The 18,356-nt window shown below is 39.1% G+C and overlaps 1 protein-coding gene across 2 annotated transcripts in view; it reads right to left on the bottom strand.

Annotated features, from left to right (window-relative positions):
• Nucleotides 1-18,356, bottom strand: part of LOC131079581 (uncharacterized) — a 191,324-nt gene that overhangs the window by 77,707 nt on the left and 95,261 nt on the right. For both annotated transcript variants that reach the window (XM_058017570.2, XM_059211060.1), the window contains exons 13-14: nt 10,951-10,990; nt 10,684-10,791 (exon numbers count right to left, since the gene is read on the bottom strand). In XM_058017570.2, the coding sequence (XP_057873553.2) occupies nt 10,684-10,791; nt 10,951-10,990 (148 nt within the window). The remainder of the gene's footprint in view (nt 1-10,683; nt 10,792-10,950; nt 10,991-18,356) is intronic.

The following is an 18,356-nucleotide window of genomic DNA, read 5'->3' as shown; positions in this document are numbered from 1 at the left end:
TCCAACACTTAGAATATTTTTCAAAAAATAATTTTTTGCCCAACACTTTGGAAATATTTGAACACAAGAAGAATCTAGAAGATTCCTTGCCAACACATGGACAAAGAGAAGATATTTTGGCTCAGTATAAAGTGGGGCCACAAGAGCAAAATTATAAACTTTCTTTCAAAATCTTTCGAAGAAGATTAAGTTGCCATTTTGGAAGAATCGAAAGAGACTACGTTCGATGAATCTAAGGTGAAATGTGAAGTTGCCAAAATGGTCGAATTTTCCAACCTTATATCAAGTTTAACTTCTCATTTTCACTTCATTCTTTCTCAAGTTTGAAGATTGAAGAGCTCTCTCTCTCCCAAGGTCAAGGAAGAAGGATTTTCGAAGGATAAAGTAAATTTTCTGAGTAAAGGACAGAATTTACCAAGGATTTCCAGAAGTGAAGGCAGATTTTCATCAAGAAATCCAATCAAAAGTATAATTTCGAAGGTTCAAAAATCTGAGTTTGACTAATTTCTTTCGTCCTCTTTCTGTCTTCATCATTTATTTCACAAAATTTGCTGTGTTGGGCCAACTTCGTCCATTTTTCAGTCTGATTTTTCACAGAAATTTAGCTTTTTGACAGGCTGAAAGGTCAGATTTTAAGGCAAAGGGTCCAAAATCAGGGGTAAAACTTTAAGTTTTCTTAAAAATAATGTTAATTTTCCATGTTTTCTTGTAGGTTGATGACCAATCAAGGAGGACTCTCGAGAAAAGTCCAGATGAAGTTTGCCAGCGAAGGGTTGCAGCCAAAATCCAAAATCAATTCCAAGTGGAAAAAGGTTGGAGACACCAACCTTGGACACGTAGACTTCAAAGATTTTAAAAGCAGAATGTACGGGCAAGATGGACTCTTACCACATCGATTGCTCACCGAACAATGAGGAATGGACTTGTCTAGGCAGCTGGATTCCCACCAGTTGTGGAATGCGCTGAGCTGATAGTTGATTGTGCTATGCATTATAATGCCCAAGAGAGGCAAATCATTGCACTAGACCTGAGAGTGTTGGCTTATCTCGAAGAATTGGCCATCCAGGAAGCATTCGGGATACCAAGTTACAACCGGACTTCATTTAAAACCAAGGAGGAAACCAAAAGAATTTATGAGGATCAGCTTGAGCCTTGCGTGACAACTGTCAATAAGTTGTGGCTAGAGAAGCCAAGGCCCACCCTCAAAAAGGTGCCAAAGAAATTGTTTCGCACTGATTTCAAGGAGGATTATGGGGTCATCATTTTGTTACTGAATAGAGTAATGGGCAGCCCTCAAAGTGCGCCATTTGAACCTTGGATGTACTACTTTATTGACAAGATCACCTCAGGTGTCAAAATGTTCAATTGGTCCCGGATAATCAGCGATAGCCTAGATGAACAGCTGAGAAATTTGGAAAAGACAAAGTCCTTTTACATGAGCTCCTATATTATTTACCTACTAGCAAGGAACTACAAATATACAGGGCTGATTTGCAAAGGCATAGTAGGTAATAAAACAGATGCAAAAGCATATGGATTTCAAAGAATCGATGTTATTCACAGAATGAGCAAGACGCTCATAAATAATACAAGAATATTTACAAGAATAGCAAGTTTCTACTAAGAAACTGCTGAGAAGATCGAAAACGATCTAACTAAAATAGAATATACACTATTGAGCATTAATACTAAAATTAACATTATTTTAATATTCTATTACCCTCCCTTAATGCTCAATCTATTAACTACACCTATAGACCCCCTGAATTTTACAAATTTATCAGGACCAAGGGGCTTGGTGAAGATGTTTGCTGGCTGCTCCGAGGTAGGAACATACAGCAACTGGATGGATCCGTCTTCAACCAGCTGTCGAATATAGTGACAATGAGTTTCCACATGCTTGGTTCTTTCATGGAAGACTGGATTCTTGGCGAGTTTGAGCACTCCTTGATTATCACAGAACAAGGGAGTAGGACCTGCCTGGGAGACATGCATATCCGCAAGCATTCGTAGAAGCCAAACCGCCTCACAAGATGCCTTACCTGCTCCCCGATACTCTGCTTCTGTCGAGGAGAGAGCCACTGCCTGCTGCTTCTTACTAGTCCATGTGACAGCACCAGATCCCAAACTAAACACATACCCTGTTGTAGACTTATGGTCATCAACCGAACCTGCCCAGTCAAAATCTGTGTAACCACTGAGTAGAGGATCAGAACTCCGAGTGTACAGAAGTCCATAATCAGGAGTGCCACTCACATAACGCAGCACACGCTTCGCTGCTATCCAATGATCAGCCTTGGGCACTGTCATGAAGCGTGAAATGTAGCTCACTGCAAAACTGATGTCAGGTCTAGTGGCAGTAAGATAGATGAGGCTGCCCACTAGTTGCCTGAACAGAGATTCATCCACAACTGGTGAAGATGACTGAGCTGAAAGTTTGAGCCCGGGTTCCATAGGAGTAGAGGCAGGTTTGCAATCCTGCATTCTGAACCTGTCCACAAGACTTCTGGCATACTTGGACTGAGAGAGAAAGATACTGTTCTCAGTCTGCCAGACTTCAACTCCTAAGCAGTAATGTAGAAGTCCCAAATCTGTCATATCAAAGGTGTGGCACAAATCCTGTTTGATCCCAATGATCAAATGTGCTGAACTGCCAGTAATGATTAAGTCATCCACATAGACAACCACAAACAAAATATCATTACTAGTATGCTTGATATACAGGTTTACATCAGATGGACTCCGCTGAAAACCATGATCTGTCAGATACTTATCAATTTTCATGTACCAAGCCCGAGGAGCTTGTTTCAGACCATAGAGTGCTTTGACTAGTCTACAGACCTTTTGTTCTTGACCAGCAACCTTGAATCCTGGGGGTTGCGTCATGTAGACTTCTTCCTGTAAGTCACCATTCAAAAAAGCACTCTTGACGTCCATCTGATGGACTTTCCAACTGAACTGGGTTGCCAAGGCAAGAACGAGCCGTATGGTACTCATTTTGGCTGTAGGAGCAAAAGTCTCCTCGTAGTCAATGCCTTCTTTCTGTGAGAACCCACGAGCAACAAGACGAGCCTTATACTTGTCCAGGGTTCCATCAGCTTTGTATTTTACTTTGTACACCCATTTGCGGCTAATGGGCTTCTTCCCTGAAGGAAGATCAGAAAGGGCCCAAGTGTGATTCTTCTGAAGACTCTGGAACTCAGCTTCCATAGCCTATTCCCACTCAGGTATACCTTTAGCCTCTGAGTATGTCTGAGGCTCAAAAACACTGTGTATGTTAGCCATGAGAGCAAAATTGACTGTATGCTGCTGTTTGCTCTTATTACGGGAGGTTCTACCCTCAATGAGCTCAGTATCCCTGAGATCACCAATGGCCTTGGCCCACCATTTAGGCCGAAGAGTAGAAGTGCGAACATCTGGAGGAGCTGGAAGAGGCTCAGGATCAAGAGCAGCAGGAGGATTGTTCTCCGGAGGGAACTCAGGTAGTGCATCATCGAAAATAGATTTTGCATCATCCCTCCCATCAGGCGAACCTAATGGAATAAGAACACTATGAGGCTGATCCTCAGAACTCTGCTCAGAAGAAGGTGACTGAAAGAATCCTCTGTCTTCATAAAATACAACATCACGACTGAAGATAAGACGTTCAGTGTCTATATCTATCAGTCTGTAGGCCTTATGGTGATCACTGTATCCTGTCATCATGAGTTTCTGACTTTTGGAATCCAACTTGGAGCGCTTAGCATCTAGAATCCAAACATAGGCAACAGAGCCAAAAACCTTCAGGTGGCTGATCTTAGGCTTCCGAACAGACCAAACCTCTTCTGGAGTCTTCCCCTTAACAGCCTGAGTAGGAGAACGGTTAAGTAGGTAGACAGCAGTAAACACTGCTTCAGCCCAATACTTATTCGGAACACTCCTGTGTTGTAACATAGAGCGAGCCATCTCAACAACCGTACGATTGCGACGCTCGACAACACTGTTTTGCTGAGGAGTGTAGGGTGTAGTCAATTGGCGTTTGATGCCATGGGTATCACAGAAGTTGGAGAATGCAGCAGAACAAAATTCCCCCCCGTTATCTGTCCTAAGAGTAATGATACTATGTCTAGACTCTTTTTCAACAAAGGACTTAACTTCTGAAAGATACTAAATACATCTGATTTATGTTTAAGAAAGTACACCCACATCTTTCTACTAAAATCATCTACAATAAGCAAAAAGTATTTGCAACCAGTAACAGAAGATGTATTCATAGGACCACAAATATCAGCATGAAGTAATTGAAGTACCTTAGATGCGCGCCAAGACTTTCCATGTGTGAATGAAGTCCGATGCTGTTTGCCAGCTTGACAGGCGCCACATACTCCAAGATGCTGAGTCTGAATATTAGGTAACCCTGAAACAAGTCCCTCCCGAGATAGCTGAGAGAGATACTGAATGTTGAGATGTCCATATCTCTGATGCCACAAAGTGCTGAGAGGAGAAACACGAGCTGCCAGAGCCACTTCAGGAGAATCACTAGTGTCAAGAAGCCTATATAGGCCATGATCCTCTAGACCAACAGCAACAGTAAGACGAGTCTCCCGATCAATGATGGAACATTTGTGAGCACTGAACACCACATCTAGCTGAGGAGAATTCCTCATAATCTGGCTGACAGAGAGCAAATTAAGTTCCATTCCAGGAACATAGTACACATTCAGAAAAAGGAGAGTCCTGCCACCAGACTGTATCTGAACAGTGCCTCTGCCAACAACTGTATACTCCTCACCTCCGCCAAATACAACGGAATCACTGAAAGGTGAGAAGTCTGTAAACCAGTCACGCCGATGAGAAAAGTGACATGATGCACCAGAGTCGATGTACCAAGCAGAAGACCTGGCATGATCTGAAGACCTCTTAGCCATAAAGGCATAAAAGGCAGACTCTTTCTGCTCAGAATGTTCAGCAACATGCACCTTCTGGTGTGACCCTCCCTGCTTCTTTTGTTCAGAAGCGAGCCTCTGACGGCAATCTTTCTTCATATGACCGTACTTGTGACAATAATTGCACTGCACATTCTTCTTCTTAGCTCCATCCTGTGTCTGAGAAGAGCCTTTCTGCTGAGAAGACTGAGAGGACTGAAATTTGCCTTTATCCTTGTGAAAGGATTGGGCTGTGAAAGCATTTTCCGAGGAGGCTGATGTAGTACCACTACCAAACTGTTGTTTCCAATGATCCTGCTGTAGAAGTTTGGTGCACAATTCTGAAAACTTCAGATCAACATTAATGGAAGTAATATTGAGGGTCTCAATGAAGTGTTCATACGATTTCGGAAGACTTTTCAGAGTGATTACTACCATGTCTTCTTCCTCCATAGTCCGACCAATAGCTTCGAGCTGATCTCGAATGTCCTTAATCCTTGTGAGGTGTTCCTGTAAGGACATACGTTCGTCCATCATAATGGAGAACAGCTGATTCTTTAGAAAGAATGCTCGACTCTTGTCGGATGTCTCATGCAATTCCTTCAGATGCTTCCAGATGTTAGAAGCTATCTTGCCGGAAGGAATCTGCAGTAACTGATCATCAGTCACTGAGAGTTTGAGAAGCATAACTGCCTCCCGATTGCGTTCATCAAACTTATCTTAATCTACACCAGGTGTATCAAGACTGAGCTCTTTTCCCAAAACAAGCTGGTCAAGACGCCTATATTCAAAAATGGTCAACATACGCTATTTCCAGATGTTATAATTGTTGCCATTAAAGCGTTGACTGCCTTCTAACATCAGGTTGGTTAGAGAAGCCATTTGCACGTTTCCCAAAAAATTCCTAGCTGACCCAGAAAAATCCAAAGACAACCCACAAATTCGTGCAAAAAACCCAAAAGGAATTTGCTGTCAGAATCTGGATCCACGGGCTCGAAAATCGAGGCACGAAAATCAAGGCACCCAAAAAAAATGACAACTACCCAGATTAGGGTTCGAAAAACCCACCAAGAATCTGCAAGAATAATTTATTTTTGATGGAAACTGGAAGGTAAACACCTTAATCGAAAATTTTGGAGGGTCGTGGAAGCCATGATTTTCTCAGAAAAAAATGGCGTCACCAAAGGTGCAGGTCTCGACGCATTTGCAGGTCGCGTCGCGTCGCCGAAGGTGCAGGTTGCGACGCCGAAGGTGTTGAAGCCAAAGTTTGTAGGTCGCGACGCCGGATGTTGCAGACGCACGACGCCGGAGGTTGCAGACGCACGGAGGTCGCGAACAGGGGGAGCACCGGTCACGACGACTCTGCAGGTTGCGCGCCAACACGAACACCGCCGAACACAGGTCGCGACGGCTCTGCAGGTCGCGCCGGCTCTGCAGGTCGCGCACCAACCCGAACACCGCCGAACACAGGTCGCAAGAAACAAAACGCGACTGTACAAACCCGAGGTAGTTCACAGGAGCTAGGCAACTGAAAAAACCTAGAAGGATTTTTAAACACCAGAAAAAATTTCGAAAATTTCCACTAATTGGAAATTAGAATTAAAAAAATTTCGAAAAAATTTCTCCTATAGCTCTGATACCATAATATAGATGCAAAAGCATATGGATTTCAAAGAATCGATGTTATTCACAGAATGAGCAAGACGCTCATAAATAATACAAGAATATTTACAAGAATAGCAAGTTTCTAATAAGAAAATGCTGAGAAGATCGAAGACGATCTAACTAAAATAGAATATACACTATTGAGCATTAATACTAAAATTAACATTATTTTAATATTCTATTAGGTAATGGCGAGAACGAATTCAAAGCCTGTGACTGTTATACACAATTGCAGCTTAGCAAGAAGGCTCACTTCAAACGGGTGAATGATGCATTTCTACTGTACATCGCTAGGATTATGCAAGGGGGAACTCATCAGAGGCTGATTTAGGAGACCAAGAGCTTGATAAGCAAGTATGGATCCTGGTTTATCCAATATCCAAGATTCACATACGTAAGAGTTCGGGGATTTAACGGATGTCCTTACCGGCTTCTGATTTATCCCACCAATAGAATGATCTTGCTTGAAGTTCTTAGGCAATTGGAGACATATGAGGGCTTCCAAAGAGCAAAGAAGAAGACTGCCATTTCCTTTCCATTCTTTATTGGAAATATGTTAGAGTCCTGCCCCTCAGCACAGGCAGCTAAAAGTGCGAGGCTGGAGATGCAATGGTATCCATTTGTTTTCTACCATTCCAGAGCTAACTTTGATCCCCACAATCACATTGGATCAATGAATGGAGAGAAGTACAGGCATAGAGGGGATCTCGAGGACTTTTGGGCAAACATTGCGAACGAATTTGATGACAGAAAAAGACTACGGTCTAGATTACCTATGAGTTTGATCAGAACAACCGAGCTTTTCCATGTACCTGACCAGCTAGAGGATGATGGAGAGTATACTCAGCCACACTTTGACGAAAATAGGCCTCTTCCTCTTGTGAGGTGGTCAGAACCAAAGCTCACAGATTTAGCCACCTTGATGTGGCCAATTGTCAAGTATTCACAATAATAGGTTGATCATCAAGTCCATGGGCTGAAGCGAAAGAATATGGCTCTCACATGTAACTTGATGGTCGTGATAGAATCACTCTTCCAATGAAGGAGCATCTCAAAGTGTCGGGCCAATTAGAAGCATTAATTCTAGGAAAAGGAAGGAAGCAATTGATGACTCTACAAGGTCAAAAGGGAAGAAAGTTGTGAATAAGGAACCTGCTCAAAAGAGGCAGAAATTAGGCCCCTCCCATTCTGCTACATCTAGGAGTTTGGATAGTATAATGATTCTTGAGGATGGATCACTGACCAAGATAAGGATCCCTTCTCCAATCCATGAGGAGAATATTGAATTAATTCATCAAGAGGATCAAGAGCCTCCATCTCCTTCAAACATGGAGATACTTGAGTCAGAGAATGAGATGGATATTTTGGACAAGGAATTTCAAGAGGGAATAATTTCCACTCTTCGAGGAGTTCAAGATATTCCATGTGAGGAAAGTAATCAGGAAGAAGGGGGTGTTGAACAACCCACAATTCCTGATCGGTTAAAAGAAAGAATGAAAATAAAAGCATCAGTGGAAGTTCAAGAAGAGGACGACAAAACTGATTTCTTGGCTAGATTAGGGAAGTTTGTTGTAAAGAAGACAGCCAAGAAGTTTTCCACAATTCAAAGGGATGAAACAGGTTGTCGTACAGTTCAAATAGTTGTGCCGAAAGTGGACAAGGCAAAGGAAGACATTGCTCCTCAGGTTTATGAAATCACCACTATCAACTTGGGACCAACCACAAAGGGTCAAGAAGTTGAAGACCTAGACAATTCAATCATTTCCATCAAGGCAAGGTTGGGTAAGGAAATAGGGAAGAAAAGAGAATACAAGAAAGAAATTGAGCGTCTGAAGAAGTATATTCAGCACTTGATCAAGCCTCTTGATCAAGGCGATACAATAGCTCCTCCACCTTTGAATCTCTCACAGGAAGCAATCGAAGATTTTGAAGAAGAAAAAGTGACAGCCAGAGAGGCCAAAGAATGGATGGCAAGCAACAAAGAAGAAGCAACTAGATTTGTGGAAAAGTTAATGTTGGCATATGAATAGACTTCTTCTTTGCTCTTCAAAATTGCAAACAAGGCAGAAACTTGGGACGACCTTCATAATATTCAGGATAGAATAATCCCATGCCTAAGGGTGTTGAAAGGAATTCCAAAGCAAGAATTAATTGATGTAAAGGTAATTGCAGTAGGGGCCGCATATGATTTCAACACATGGTACTGGGCATTGGTTGCACGAAGTGAAGTCCTAAAAAAGGTGAACGCCGATGGTATCAAAGTTGAGGAGCAGATAAGAGAAATTCAAAACAAGATTTTCCTCGTAGCTGCTGATATACTTGGGAAAGAGACTATACGAGAAAATGATATGCAGGTGGAAAATCTAAAGCTCAAAACTCAAGAGAATTTCTTTGCCATCACCAGACCAATCCTGGAACAGAATTTGACTAAGGCGTCGAATTTATTGTCCATCTGAGATACCTTGTAGAAACAAGAGTTGGAATGGGAGAATGCTTTTTGCCATGTATGCAGATGACTTGGACGGAATGGAATTCAAGATGAATATGCTGCCACATGTCACGATGTAAGAGGACAGCTCGATCGTGTCCAAATTCATTGAACATATTGCCACTCAAGAGGATAAGGATGCACCTTCCTAGAAGATAGCTCCTCGCGCCACTTGTCTTCCATGCATTTGCTCTTATTGCTATTATGGGAAACCCTAATTAAGGTTTTGGTGTTTTGATCTCAGCCGTTGATCTTAGATTGATCTCGACCTTTCATTTGTTTTCCCGAACTCTATATAAACTCCTATTCTCTCATTTTATTTTGTGGAGAGATTTATGAAATTGTTGCTAAGAGCTACTTTGATAATAAAAGTTCATTTGCATTTCGCTTTGAAACCTTATTATTATCATGTGGTTGCATGGTTGCATACTTTCTTCAACATAGAATAGATTTGCTTTACAAAGTTGTTAGATGAATGAAAGATTTGATAGTATAGATTGGTGAAACTATTGCTCACACTTTTTTTGAACAAATGATTTTTGTTCATTGTATAAAGTTAGCCTGAGCTTATATTGTGGGTGCTTTAACTTCTACTTTGGATAAATATTGTTCAACTGATGGTATTATTCATAGTATGAAAATATTTAGCACAACCCTTGAAGATTGCACTTACTTTGTGTAGTTGTCCTTAGTGTGGTGAAGAAAAGCGTTGTTAGTTTCACCTAATCTTTACCGTCTCTCGAGTTCTTAGAAGTAGTATAGAACTTCTAAACCTTTCTCCTTTTTATCCTTTTTTGAAATCCAAAATTTAAAATCCAATTTATTGTTAAAATTCGTCTTAGTCCTAACTTGTGAATGATTCAGTTGAGCGTAAGTCCCCCTTGTATTTCAGCAAACATCACCAAGGAAGCTATCCAACATAAAGTCGCCCATTTGCATATATAAACCTTGGAGTCGTCGTGTGATCTTCATGCAATCTTAGCACATGTAGTGATTTTGTTCAAGAGAGGGTAGAGTGTCCTTGGACATTATATTCTGATGCTCGGTGAATGATAAAACGCACATCAACAGGATCCAAAATTAAAAAGTGAAGATGATGATGTCGTTGGTGTTCCTATTCTAAAGGGTGGGTCTGGTTTGGAATGGGTTGAGTTATCCCATGCTTGTGTCGGGACAGAACCTATGATCTTGTGATAGTCTCTACTTTTGTTTTATTCTTGTTGTAAAATAACTAATAGGACCATTTGATAAAGGCATCAATCTTCTGGTCTAGATGCAGCTTCCTTCAGCCACATGTCCAATATGTGGTCCATGGGCACAATTTGTAATCATTTAAAATCTTAAAGCTTATGGCTCCTCAATGATCATTTTTGGTCTTCTATGTCTAGTTGCAGCTCTCATTGGCTGCACTTCCATACATAACCCATGGTAACACTATGTAAACTTTTGATTTTTCAAACATTGGCATCCAATCAAATCCCTCATTTATGTATTAAGAAAAATGGAAGAGAAACCTACCATTTTGATGACAATGCAAATGAATAACATAATGCAATGTTTTCTGAGACAGAAAAAGCATTAGAGATTAGGAGTTTTGTCCATGAAAACTCTTCAGTTGAAACTAACCTGAGAATTAATGGAGTTAAGTAGAGAGATCTCCTTTAATGTCAATTCATTGGCCTCTGCTAAAGCATTATATGTTCCATAGTATCTACGAGTTTCTCTAAGTCTTGCCTGCAGAATGAGCAATACAAACAACAAACCTGTTTTTAAAGGAAAATGAATTGTATAACTCTACATTAGTTGTATGCATAAAATGATACAAAAAGCATTCAATGATTACTTCTAAACATTAGCCACAGAAACCATGGTTACAGGATGTATAAAAAGTACCTGAATATGTTCATAAATCTCAACAAAGCGATGCTCAAACCTGCACCCATTACAATTTAATATCATGAGAAGCCACTAAGTAATATATGAAATGTAGTTAGATTTGATTAAATGATTTTAATAGCTTAGCACTCAAAGGCAAATTGATTATCTGTATGAAATGTTTTCCCCTATTAAAACGAATGGCAAAGAAGGTAAAATTTGTGTACATAGTTTCCTCTATAGCTCACTTCAAAGTGTATTGACACCATATACATCAAAAGAAAACATAAAATGAACCACCTTAGGTATGCACAACTTCTATAAGATCAACGTGTCATATCTAAAATTGACCTATGTAGCAATTATGACAAAAAGGAAAGCAATTATCTTCAACCAATACAAATCTTCCCAGCAAAACAAAACACACTTTAATAAGATTGGTTTAATAAGCTCTCTATAATACTCACTACCGCATGAGCCTACTTGTTATTCAATTTTTGATATCATATTTTTTGTCATGTGATTGGACAGTGCTATGGGACACGTATGCTATGATCATTGTACCAAACTTTCTGGTTGGGCCTTGTATTACCATCAAGGTGTTCTGATTGTGTACCTTGGATATTTATTCTGTGATTTTATGTGATTTATCACTATATGTGATGTTTATGATTACCATCGATGAACATTACTGATGATGTTTTGCAATGGGATCTAGTGTCCGACTATGTAATATAGGATGCATATGTTGTGACTATTGCAATTTTTCAATTTCATTGTTTTCACTATATTTGTTTTATGTGATTTGGTTATACTATCTAATTCAGCATCATGCTTATGATTATTACTGATTTCTGCATTGTGTTTCTAAATCATGTGGTCTAAGATGGTTTCCAATCATTTCAGTTCATTGATATTATTTAATTTATATTATAGCTTGTTGGATGTTATGTTGTGCTTCAGCTATCCTGTATGCAGCAGACATGCCTGATATTTTATTGAGTGTGCAGGCACAAGTTTTACTTGAAGATGGCCAATTTGAGTAAACTTCCTTATCTCACCTGATTCAAGTTGCAAGACATATGATGAGGATTCAAAGGGTAAATTTTTATTTCATTGGTTTTTAACCTATGTAAAAGGTTAAATGATAATAGTCAAAAGTTATTTCCAAGTTGTTAGGAAGTTACAATATAATAGCTAATTTCTAATTTGTTTCTATTTCCTACTTTATTTTAAGATTTGGAAAATATCTCCAAATCCTTCATTTAAGGCATTGTTGACGTGTGTTTTGTACACAGCCTAACACAGAATAAAATACCTAAGGGTATCTTATCCTCTCTTGAGAAAATAGTCTCTAACTGCTGAAGATTCGCATAAAGGATCAGTTAGGTAGACTCCAAGGTTCTTTGATGTAGGGTCTCTACGTGTGGACAAGCTCCAGTGGTATGATGTGATTTGCTGGAATCACAAGGGGACTTACATTGAACTTCCGATCTGCTTTGCTGGACACAGGCTCTTACTAACTTAGATTTGAAAAAAAATGGAAAAAGGATAAGGGCGAAGAGAGGATCTAATCCTAATACTAAGAATGTAGGAGCAATGATTTGATTTTTGACAAAACTCTAACTGGATCTTGTTTTGACATCAATGGAACATCTACACAAGACTAGTGCGATCTTCTAAGGGAGCTTTATGATGTTCAAATCATCACCGCAGGCATAGATACCATCCAAGTTGATGCATATCAATGAAGAGGCGACAAATTGAAATTGAGCTTAAGCTGAATGATTCCAGTTGACTACGCAAGGCAAGTCTGCAATCAACAAACTGCTAGTAGTATGGATGTACGAATTCCACCATCAATCAATCACATTTCCTCCATTCATCTAATTATCTACCATCTAAGATTGAAGACTTCAACAAGAAACCATGCAAATTGCAAGAAAACGACATATTTCACCATTACTTCAATGAAAATGGAGTTTGTTTACAATCAATGGCAACAATTTCTTGCCTTGTCCTCCTATTCTACTCTAATTGCTATTCTATCAACTATATTCTAACTCTTCCAACTATTTACAACTCTCTCTAATCATCTAAAATTAACCCTTACAAAATGAAATGCCTGGGCTTATATAGTGCCCACAATACAATTTGATGGCTTAGATCAATTCAAGATCAATGGCCAAGATTTTACAATGAAAACCCTAATTAGGGTTTGTTACAACCATTACATAACATTTAATGCTTGACCAATGATAAAATTGTATTGCTTGGACACATGTCCCTTTTAGAAAAATCGACCAATGGATAGCCGGGGTAGGTACATCGGAGTTTGTGCCACCTTCCATGAGTTAAGTACATTGAATCTGGACATGCTGAGATGGACTTCACTGATTGGAGAAATGATGACTAGGACGCCACCTCATCTGACACTTGAAGCTTGCTAGATATTCAATTTGATGTCGTTGAGAGGCTATCTTTAATTAACTCTTGTTCTAACTCCTTTTGTCCTTGATGTGCAGGATGACGATGTACCTCGCCTTGGAACGCTGGATTGAAAGAGGTCGCCCATGTCTTGGCTTGATCGTCCTGGCGAAGACCGTCCTAGCGAAGACCGTCCTTGATCTGGCTTGATTTTCCTTGAAGAGACCTCCATTTGACGCCTACACAACATTTCAAAATTAGTAACATGATTTTGCAATACATAACATAAATTAGAGAGCAATTTTTTAGGAAACTTAATGATAAGTCCTTTATTAATCATTTCCTAAAAACGACTCTTGAGCTAGGAATTCAAAATTTCAAAATTTCAAAATCTAAGCTATGACGATTAACAATCAAAATCAAAACAATAAATCCATATCGCCATACCTCACTAGAGAGCTAACTCTAGAATGCAAAATGAGGAATTTGCCTAGGCAAAAATCAAAATTCGATAGTCTTGATGTGATCTTCAAAAGAACGTTCCTCTTATCAACTTCGCCACCCTTCAAGTCTTGGACGTGATCTCCTCTTCAAGTTAGCAATTTCGCCATCTTTGATATGTCTTTGACGTCCTAGGCAACTTCGCTCAAATAGAAACTTCAAGTTCGCCTCTCCTTTGGATAGTAGTTTCGCACCACCTTTGATTGAATTCGCCCCTCTTCTTGAATGATAATTTCGCCCTTCCTTTGTATGAAATTCGCTCCTCTTTTGCCTTCTCCAAGTTGCATATGAGAGATGATAAATGATGATGTGAAAATGAAATAAACACCTTCCTTTATAGGCGCTCACCTTCATATTGACCTTAGGCCGACTTTTTGCAAAATATAGCAATTAAAACGATTTTTAAATAAATAATAAAGGCCGACCTTGACAAAATAAACCCAAGCGCTCCCTTTTGATTTTTATTAAATCAATAATTAATTATTAAATGCCTTTATTTTTAATTAATAAATTTAGATTTTTTACAAAGGCAAAAAATAATTAATAAATACATACCATGCGCTATTTAAATGCTTTTAATTAAATATCGATTTTTTTTCTAGCATTTAAATAAATTTAAAAAATGTGTTTTAAGCGCCAAAATGAAAAAGTGAGAAGATACGTACCTCATCGCCCTGGTCCCTGACTGAGGGACAGGAGCAATCCATCAATTTGGTCATGATTCTTGCAATTTTTACGTCCAAGGTCTTCATCCTTACGTCCAAATCGCCATTTTAGCTGGGTCCTTTGAGTTAGATTGACTTGCATGTGTGAATGAGTGCCTTTGGATGTAATATCGCCCTGGTCCCTTCCTGAGGGACAGGAGCGATCCTAGTGTCCTGGCTCAAATTTGCAAACTTTTGATCTTTGTTCTTCATTCATTGTCTTCCAAAGGACGTCCTTGACCATGCCTATCTTTGCCTTGTCTTGGTTTTGACGGAACATGAGTGTTTTAGTAAAAATCGCTTTGGTCCTTGTCCAAAGGACAGGAGCGATATAGGCTCTTTGTGCAAATTGGTAGCATTTTAACGTTCAACACTTTGGTATATCACCTTCAAAAGACGCCTTAGACCTTTTACCATCTTGCAAAACCTTGGCTTGACGTAAATTTTGAGAGACTTGGCCAATATAATCAATATCGCTCTGGTCCCTTCCTGAGGGACAGGAGCGAACTTCAAGTTTTTAAGCTTGTCCTTGCGTTCTTCAACTTGCCATTACCTTCAATGCGTGAAATGACGTCCCTTGATTCCTCTTGGTGGCTTGATACTTGTTAAACTTTCAAAATCTTGGTCTTTATGGAAATTTCGCTCTGGTCCCTTCCTGAGGGACAGGAGAGAATTAGGATATTTTAGAGCAAATCCCTCAATGTGGCGATCCTTGTAACTTTGTGCTTGATGGAGATGCTTCGAAACGTCCTTGGTACCTTGTTCTTCGCCTTGGAGTGTCCTGATCTTGGAGGGACGGCAATATAATCATCATATCGCCCTGGTCCCTTGGAGAGGGACAGGAGCGATCTTGGCTTTGTATGCTTCACTTCACTTTGCTAGCTTCCAGATTTATATTCAACGGGTTCATAATGCGTCCTTCCATTCATCCATGCCTTGGAATCGGTCATAACTTGGCGAGAAAATCATCTATAACAAAAATCGCTCTGGTCCCTTCCTGAGGGACAGGAGCAAACTTAAGCATTTTATTGTTTTGATCAAGTCTGGATGCTCTATCATGCTCATTTCGTCCTTCACCATGCCTTTGATGTCTCGATTCGTCCGAACAAGGTCAGGAATGGCTCAACTAATCATTTTCGCTCTGGTCCCTTGGTGAGGGACACGAGCGATTCACCTTGGTCCCTTGGAGAGGGACAGGAGCGCTTTTCGCTCTGGACCCTTGGAGAAGGACACGAGCGAAATTTGACTTTTCGAACTCTCTATCAGGACAATTTTAATGGAATATAACATTCAAGTATAAGTGACATTTCCTTCTATGTTTCTTCTTTCTTATACTTTAAGTTATATTCCATATATACTTTCAGGATGTTTGAGAGTGGTTTCAGACCTCCAGGAGTTATATTGCAAAATCTAGTTTTTGGAGGTTTTTTCAGTTTCCAGACTTAGTCAAATTCAGGATCAGGGCATTCCAGACTTAGCCAAATTTCAGGATCAGGACCTCACTCAGGCCGGACTTGCTATCCTATGTGATCCCCTGGGCGACGCTTCAAGTTATATTCATTTGATAAAATGCACCTCTCTGGACCTTTTCACATCGTCAAGACGTTAAAATCTTGCAAGGACAAAGCAAAATTGGATTTGTAGCTCCGGTCCTTCACTGAGGGACAGGAGCGATTTTTCCCCTGGAGGCATTTCTGTGTTCATGAAAATCTTCAATTTATATTCAATGGAAAGATCTCGCCTTTCTCCATCACTTCCAATTCGTAATTCATCTTGACCCTGCAAGAATAGTAAGATATTTGAAAACGAGCTCCCGTCCTTCACTGAGGGACAGGAGCAATTTTGCTCCTACAGGCCAAAATATCATGATTTTACACATTTTATCACTTCACAAGGCGAAAACAAATCATTTGAAATGCCTAGGATCAAAATTCAAAAAAGTCAAAATTTGGTCAAAAATATTCAATTGGACAAAAATTCACATTTCATCTTCAACACTTAGACAAATTTAAGCTCTGCATCAACATTCCAATTGAAAATTAGACCATTTTGGCGAATTCATTTCATTCAAAATTTGCATTCTAGAAAAGGAAACTCAAAAGCCCTCAAAAACGACTGGATTTTGGTCCGAAAAGACGGTAATTAGAACCCTAAGGCTTGACCCTAAATCCAGACAACTAACAAACTAACAAAACCCTAGAAAAAGCAAAGCGAAAACGAACAAAACGAGCAAAAAAACATGGGTCCCCATTTGCAATGGGGCGATGTGTGAAAACGTCACAACAGGCATATTCATGCTTATATAATTATTTTTCTTTTACGTAGGACACATTGGAATTCAAATTTGCAATATTATTTTGCAGAGATTAATGTCTCTCTTATGTTGAATTCGATCTCTGATTGCTGCTATTTGCTTGGTTCCCATATCAATTGGTGTCAAAGCATTTTATGATCCGTGGATTTCAATTTAGTTTTTAAATCTATTTGATTTGATTTTTGAAGCTCTGTTCACTCACACTCAAAGGAAATCTTCATCAAATACAATTTTGAGGTGTTTTCTTGCAAAACGCTAATTCTTCTTTGAAAACTTTCTCCTAAATTTCTTTCAAAACACGTGCTGTTGTTTCATAAACTGCTTTTTACTCAGGAAATATGGTGTAAAACAGCTTCCATATTATGAGCACTTCAATCTAAGCTTTCTAGATAATTTTACAGTTTTGAATTTTGTTCTGTATGGAGAAAGTTATCATATTTTAATACTGCTGTAGCGGCTGTTGAGTAAAAAGGAAAAGCTAGCAGTTTTGTTGGTTGTTTTGAGCCCCAAAACATGACATTTAATTATTATAGCTAATTTACTTATTTTATGATTTTTCCTATAAATTTCAAAGACGTTCATCTCAAGTTCTCTCAAATGTTCCAAAAATATTTTACTAATGAGAGTACTAATTTTGTAACTTAAGAATGGGTAGGTATTTTTCTTTCAAAATTGGTCAAATTGTGTATAGTAAAACTATAAAATCTCGTCAAATTTGTTTTGCTCCAGCATTTCTTAAACTTCTAGTATAATTATTTTTGCAATTTGTTGAAAAGAAATTGTTACTTTAATATTTTTCAGATCATAAGGATTTTTATCCTAAAAATTTACCAAACTGTGTCTGGTGTTGTCTCAAACATCCCTAAAAATTGATTTTGTTCCAGCTCTAACACATCTCTCAATTTTATTCTTTTTTTCAATCCCGAGTCTAGTAGAATATTTGCCTGTATTTCTTGTTAATTTCATTGTTAGGAGGCATAAATTACTTCATTGGCTTTAATCCATAATAACATGACTGCTAATCTGGTTGAGAGTTGTTGACCCTGTGGGCATGGCATCTACATTGACTAATAAGGTCAATGGAATCTTTGTCTAGAAGCATCCTCCCCCCAAACCATATCAATCTAGCCAAATGTGAGGTCAAGATCTATTGATGGATCCTAAGAGTGTGAAGTCCTCTACACTTGGATTCTTGACATGCAGACACGGTTTGAATACAACTAAATCACCCAGCAATGAAGATGTCCCCTTTGCAAAATTGAAGCTTTATGGTGTCACTAAGGTTTTGATCACTAAACATGAAATTGCTCAAAACCCTATCGACACATGGGATCAACTTGTCATAGTTTTGAAGAACACATTCTATCCTTCCAAGTACAATAAGCTTAGATCTACAAATCAAGTGGCTTTGTCTACATATCCAAAATCACAGTACTCTTTTCAAAATTGAGGGTCCTGTTTAGCTTAGCCGTTGTTTT

The sequence above is a fragment of the Cryptomeria japonica genome, chromosome 9 (assembly GCF_030272615.1).
Source record: "Cryptomeria japonica chromosome 9, Sugi_1.0, whole genome shotgun sequence".
Taxonomy (NCBI): domain Eukaryota; kingdom Viridiplantae; phylum Streptophyta; class Pinopsida; order Cupressales; family Cupressaceae; genus Cryptomeria; species Cryptomeria japonica.
This window is presented reverse-complemented; position numbering and strand designations above follow the sequence as displayed.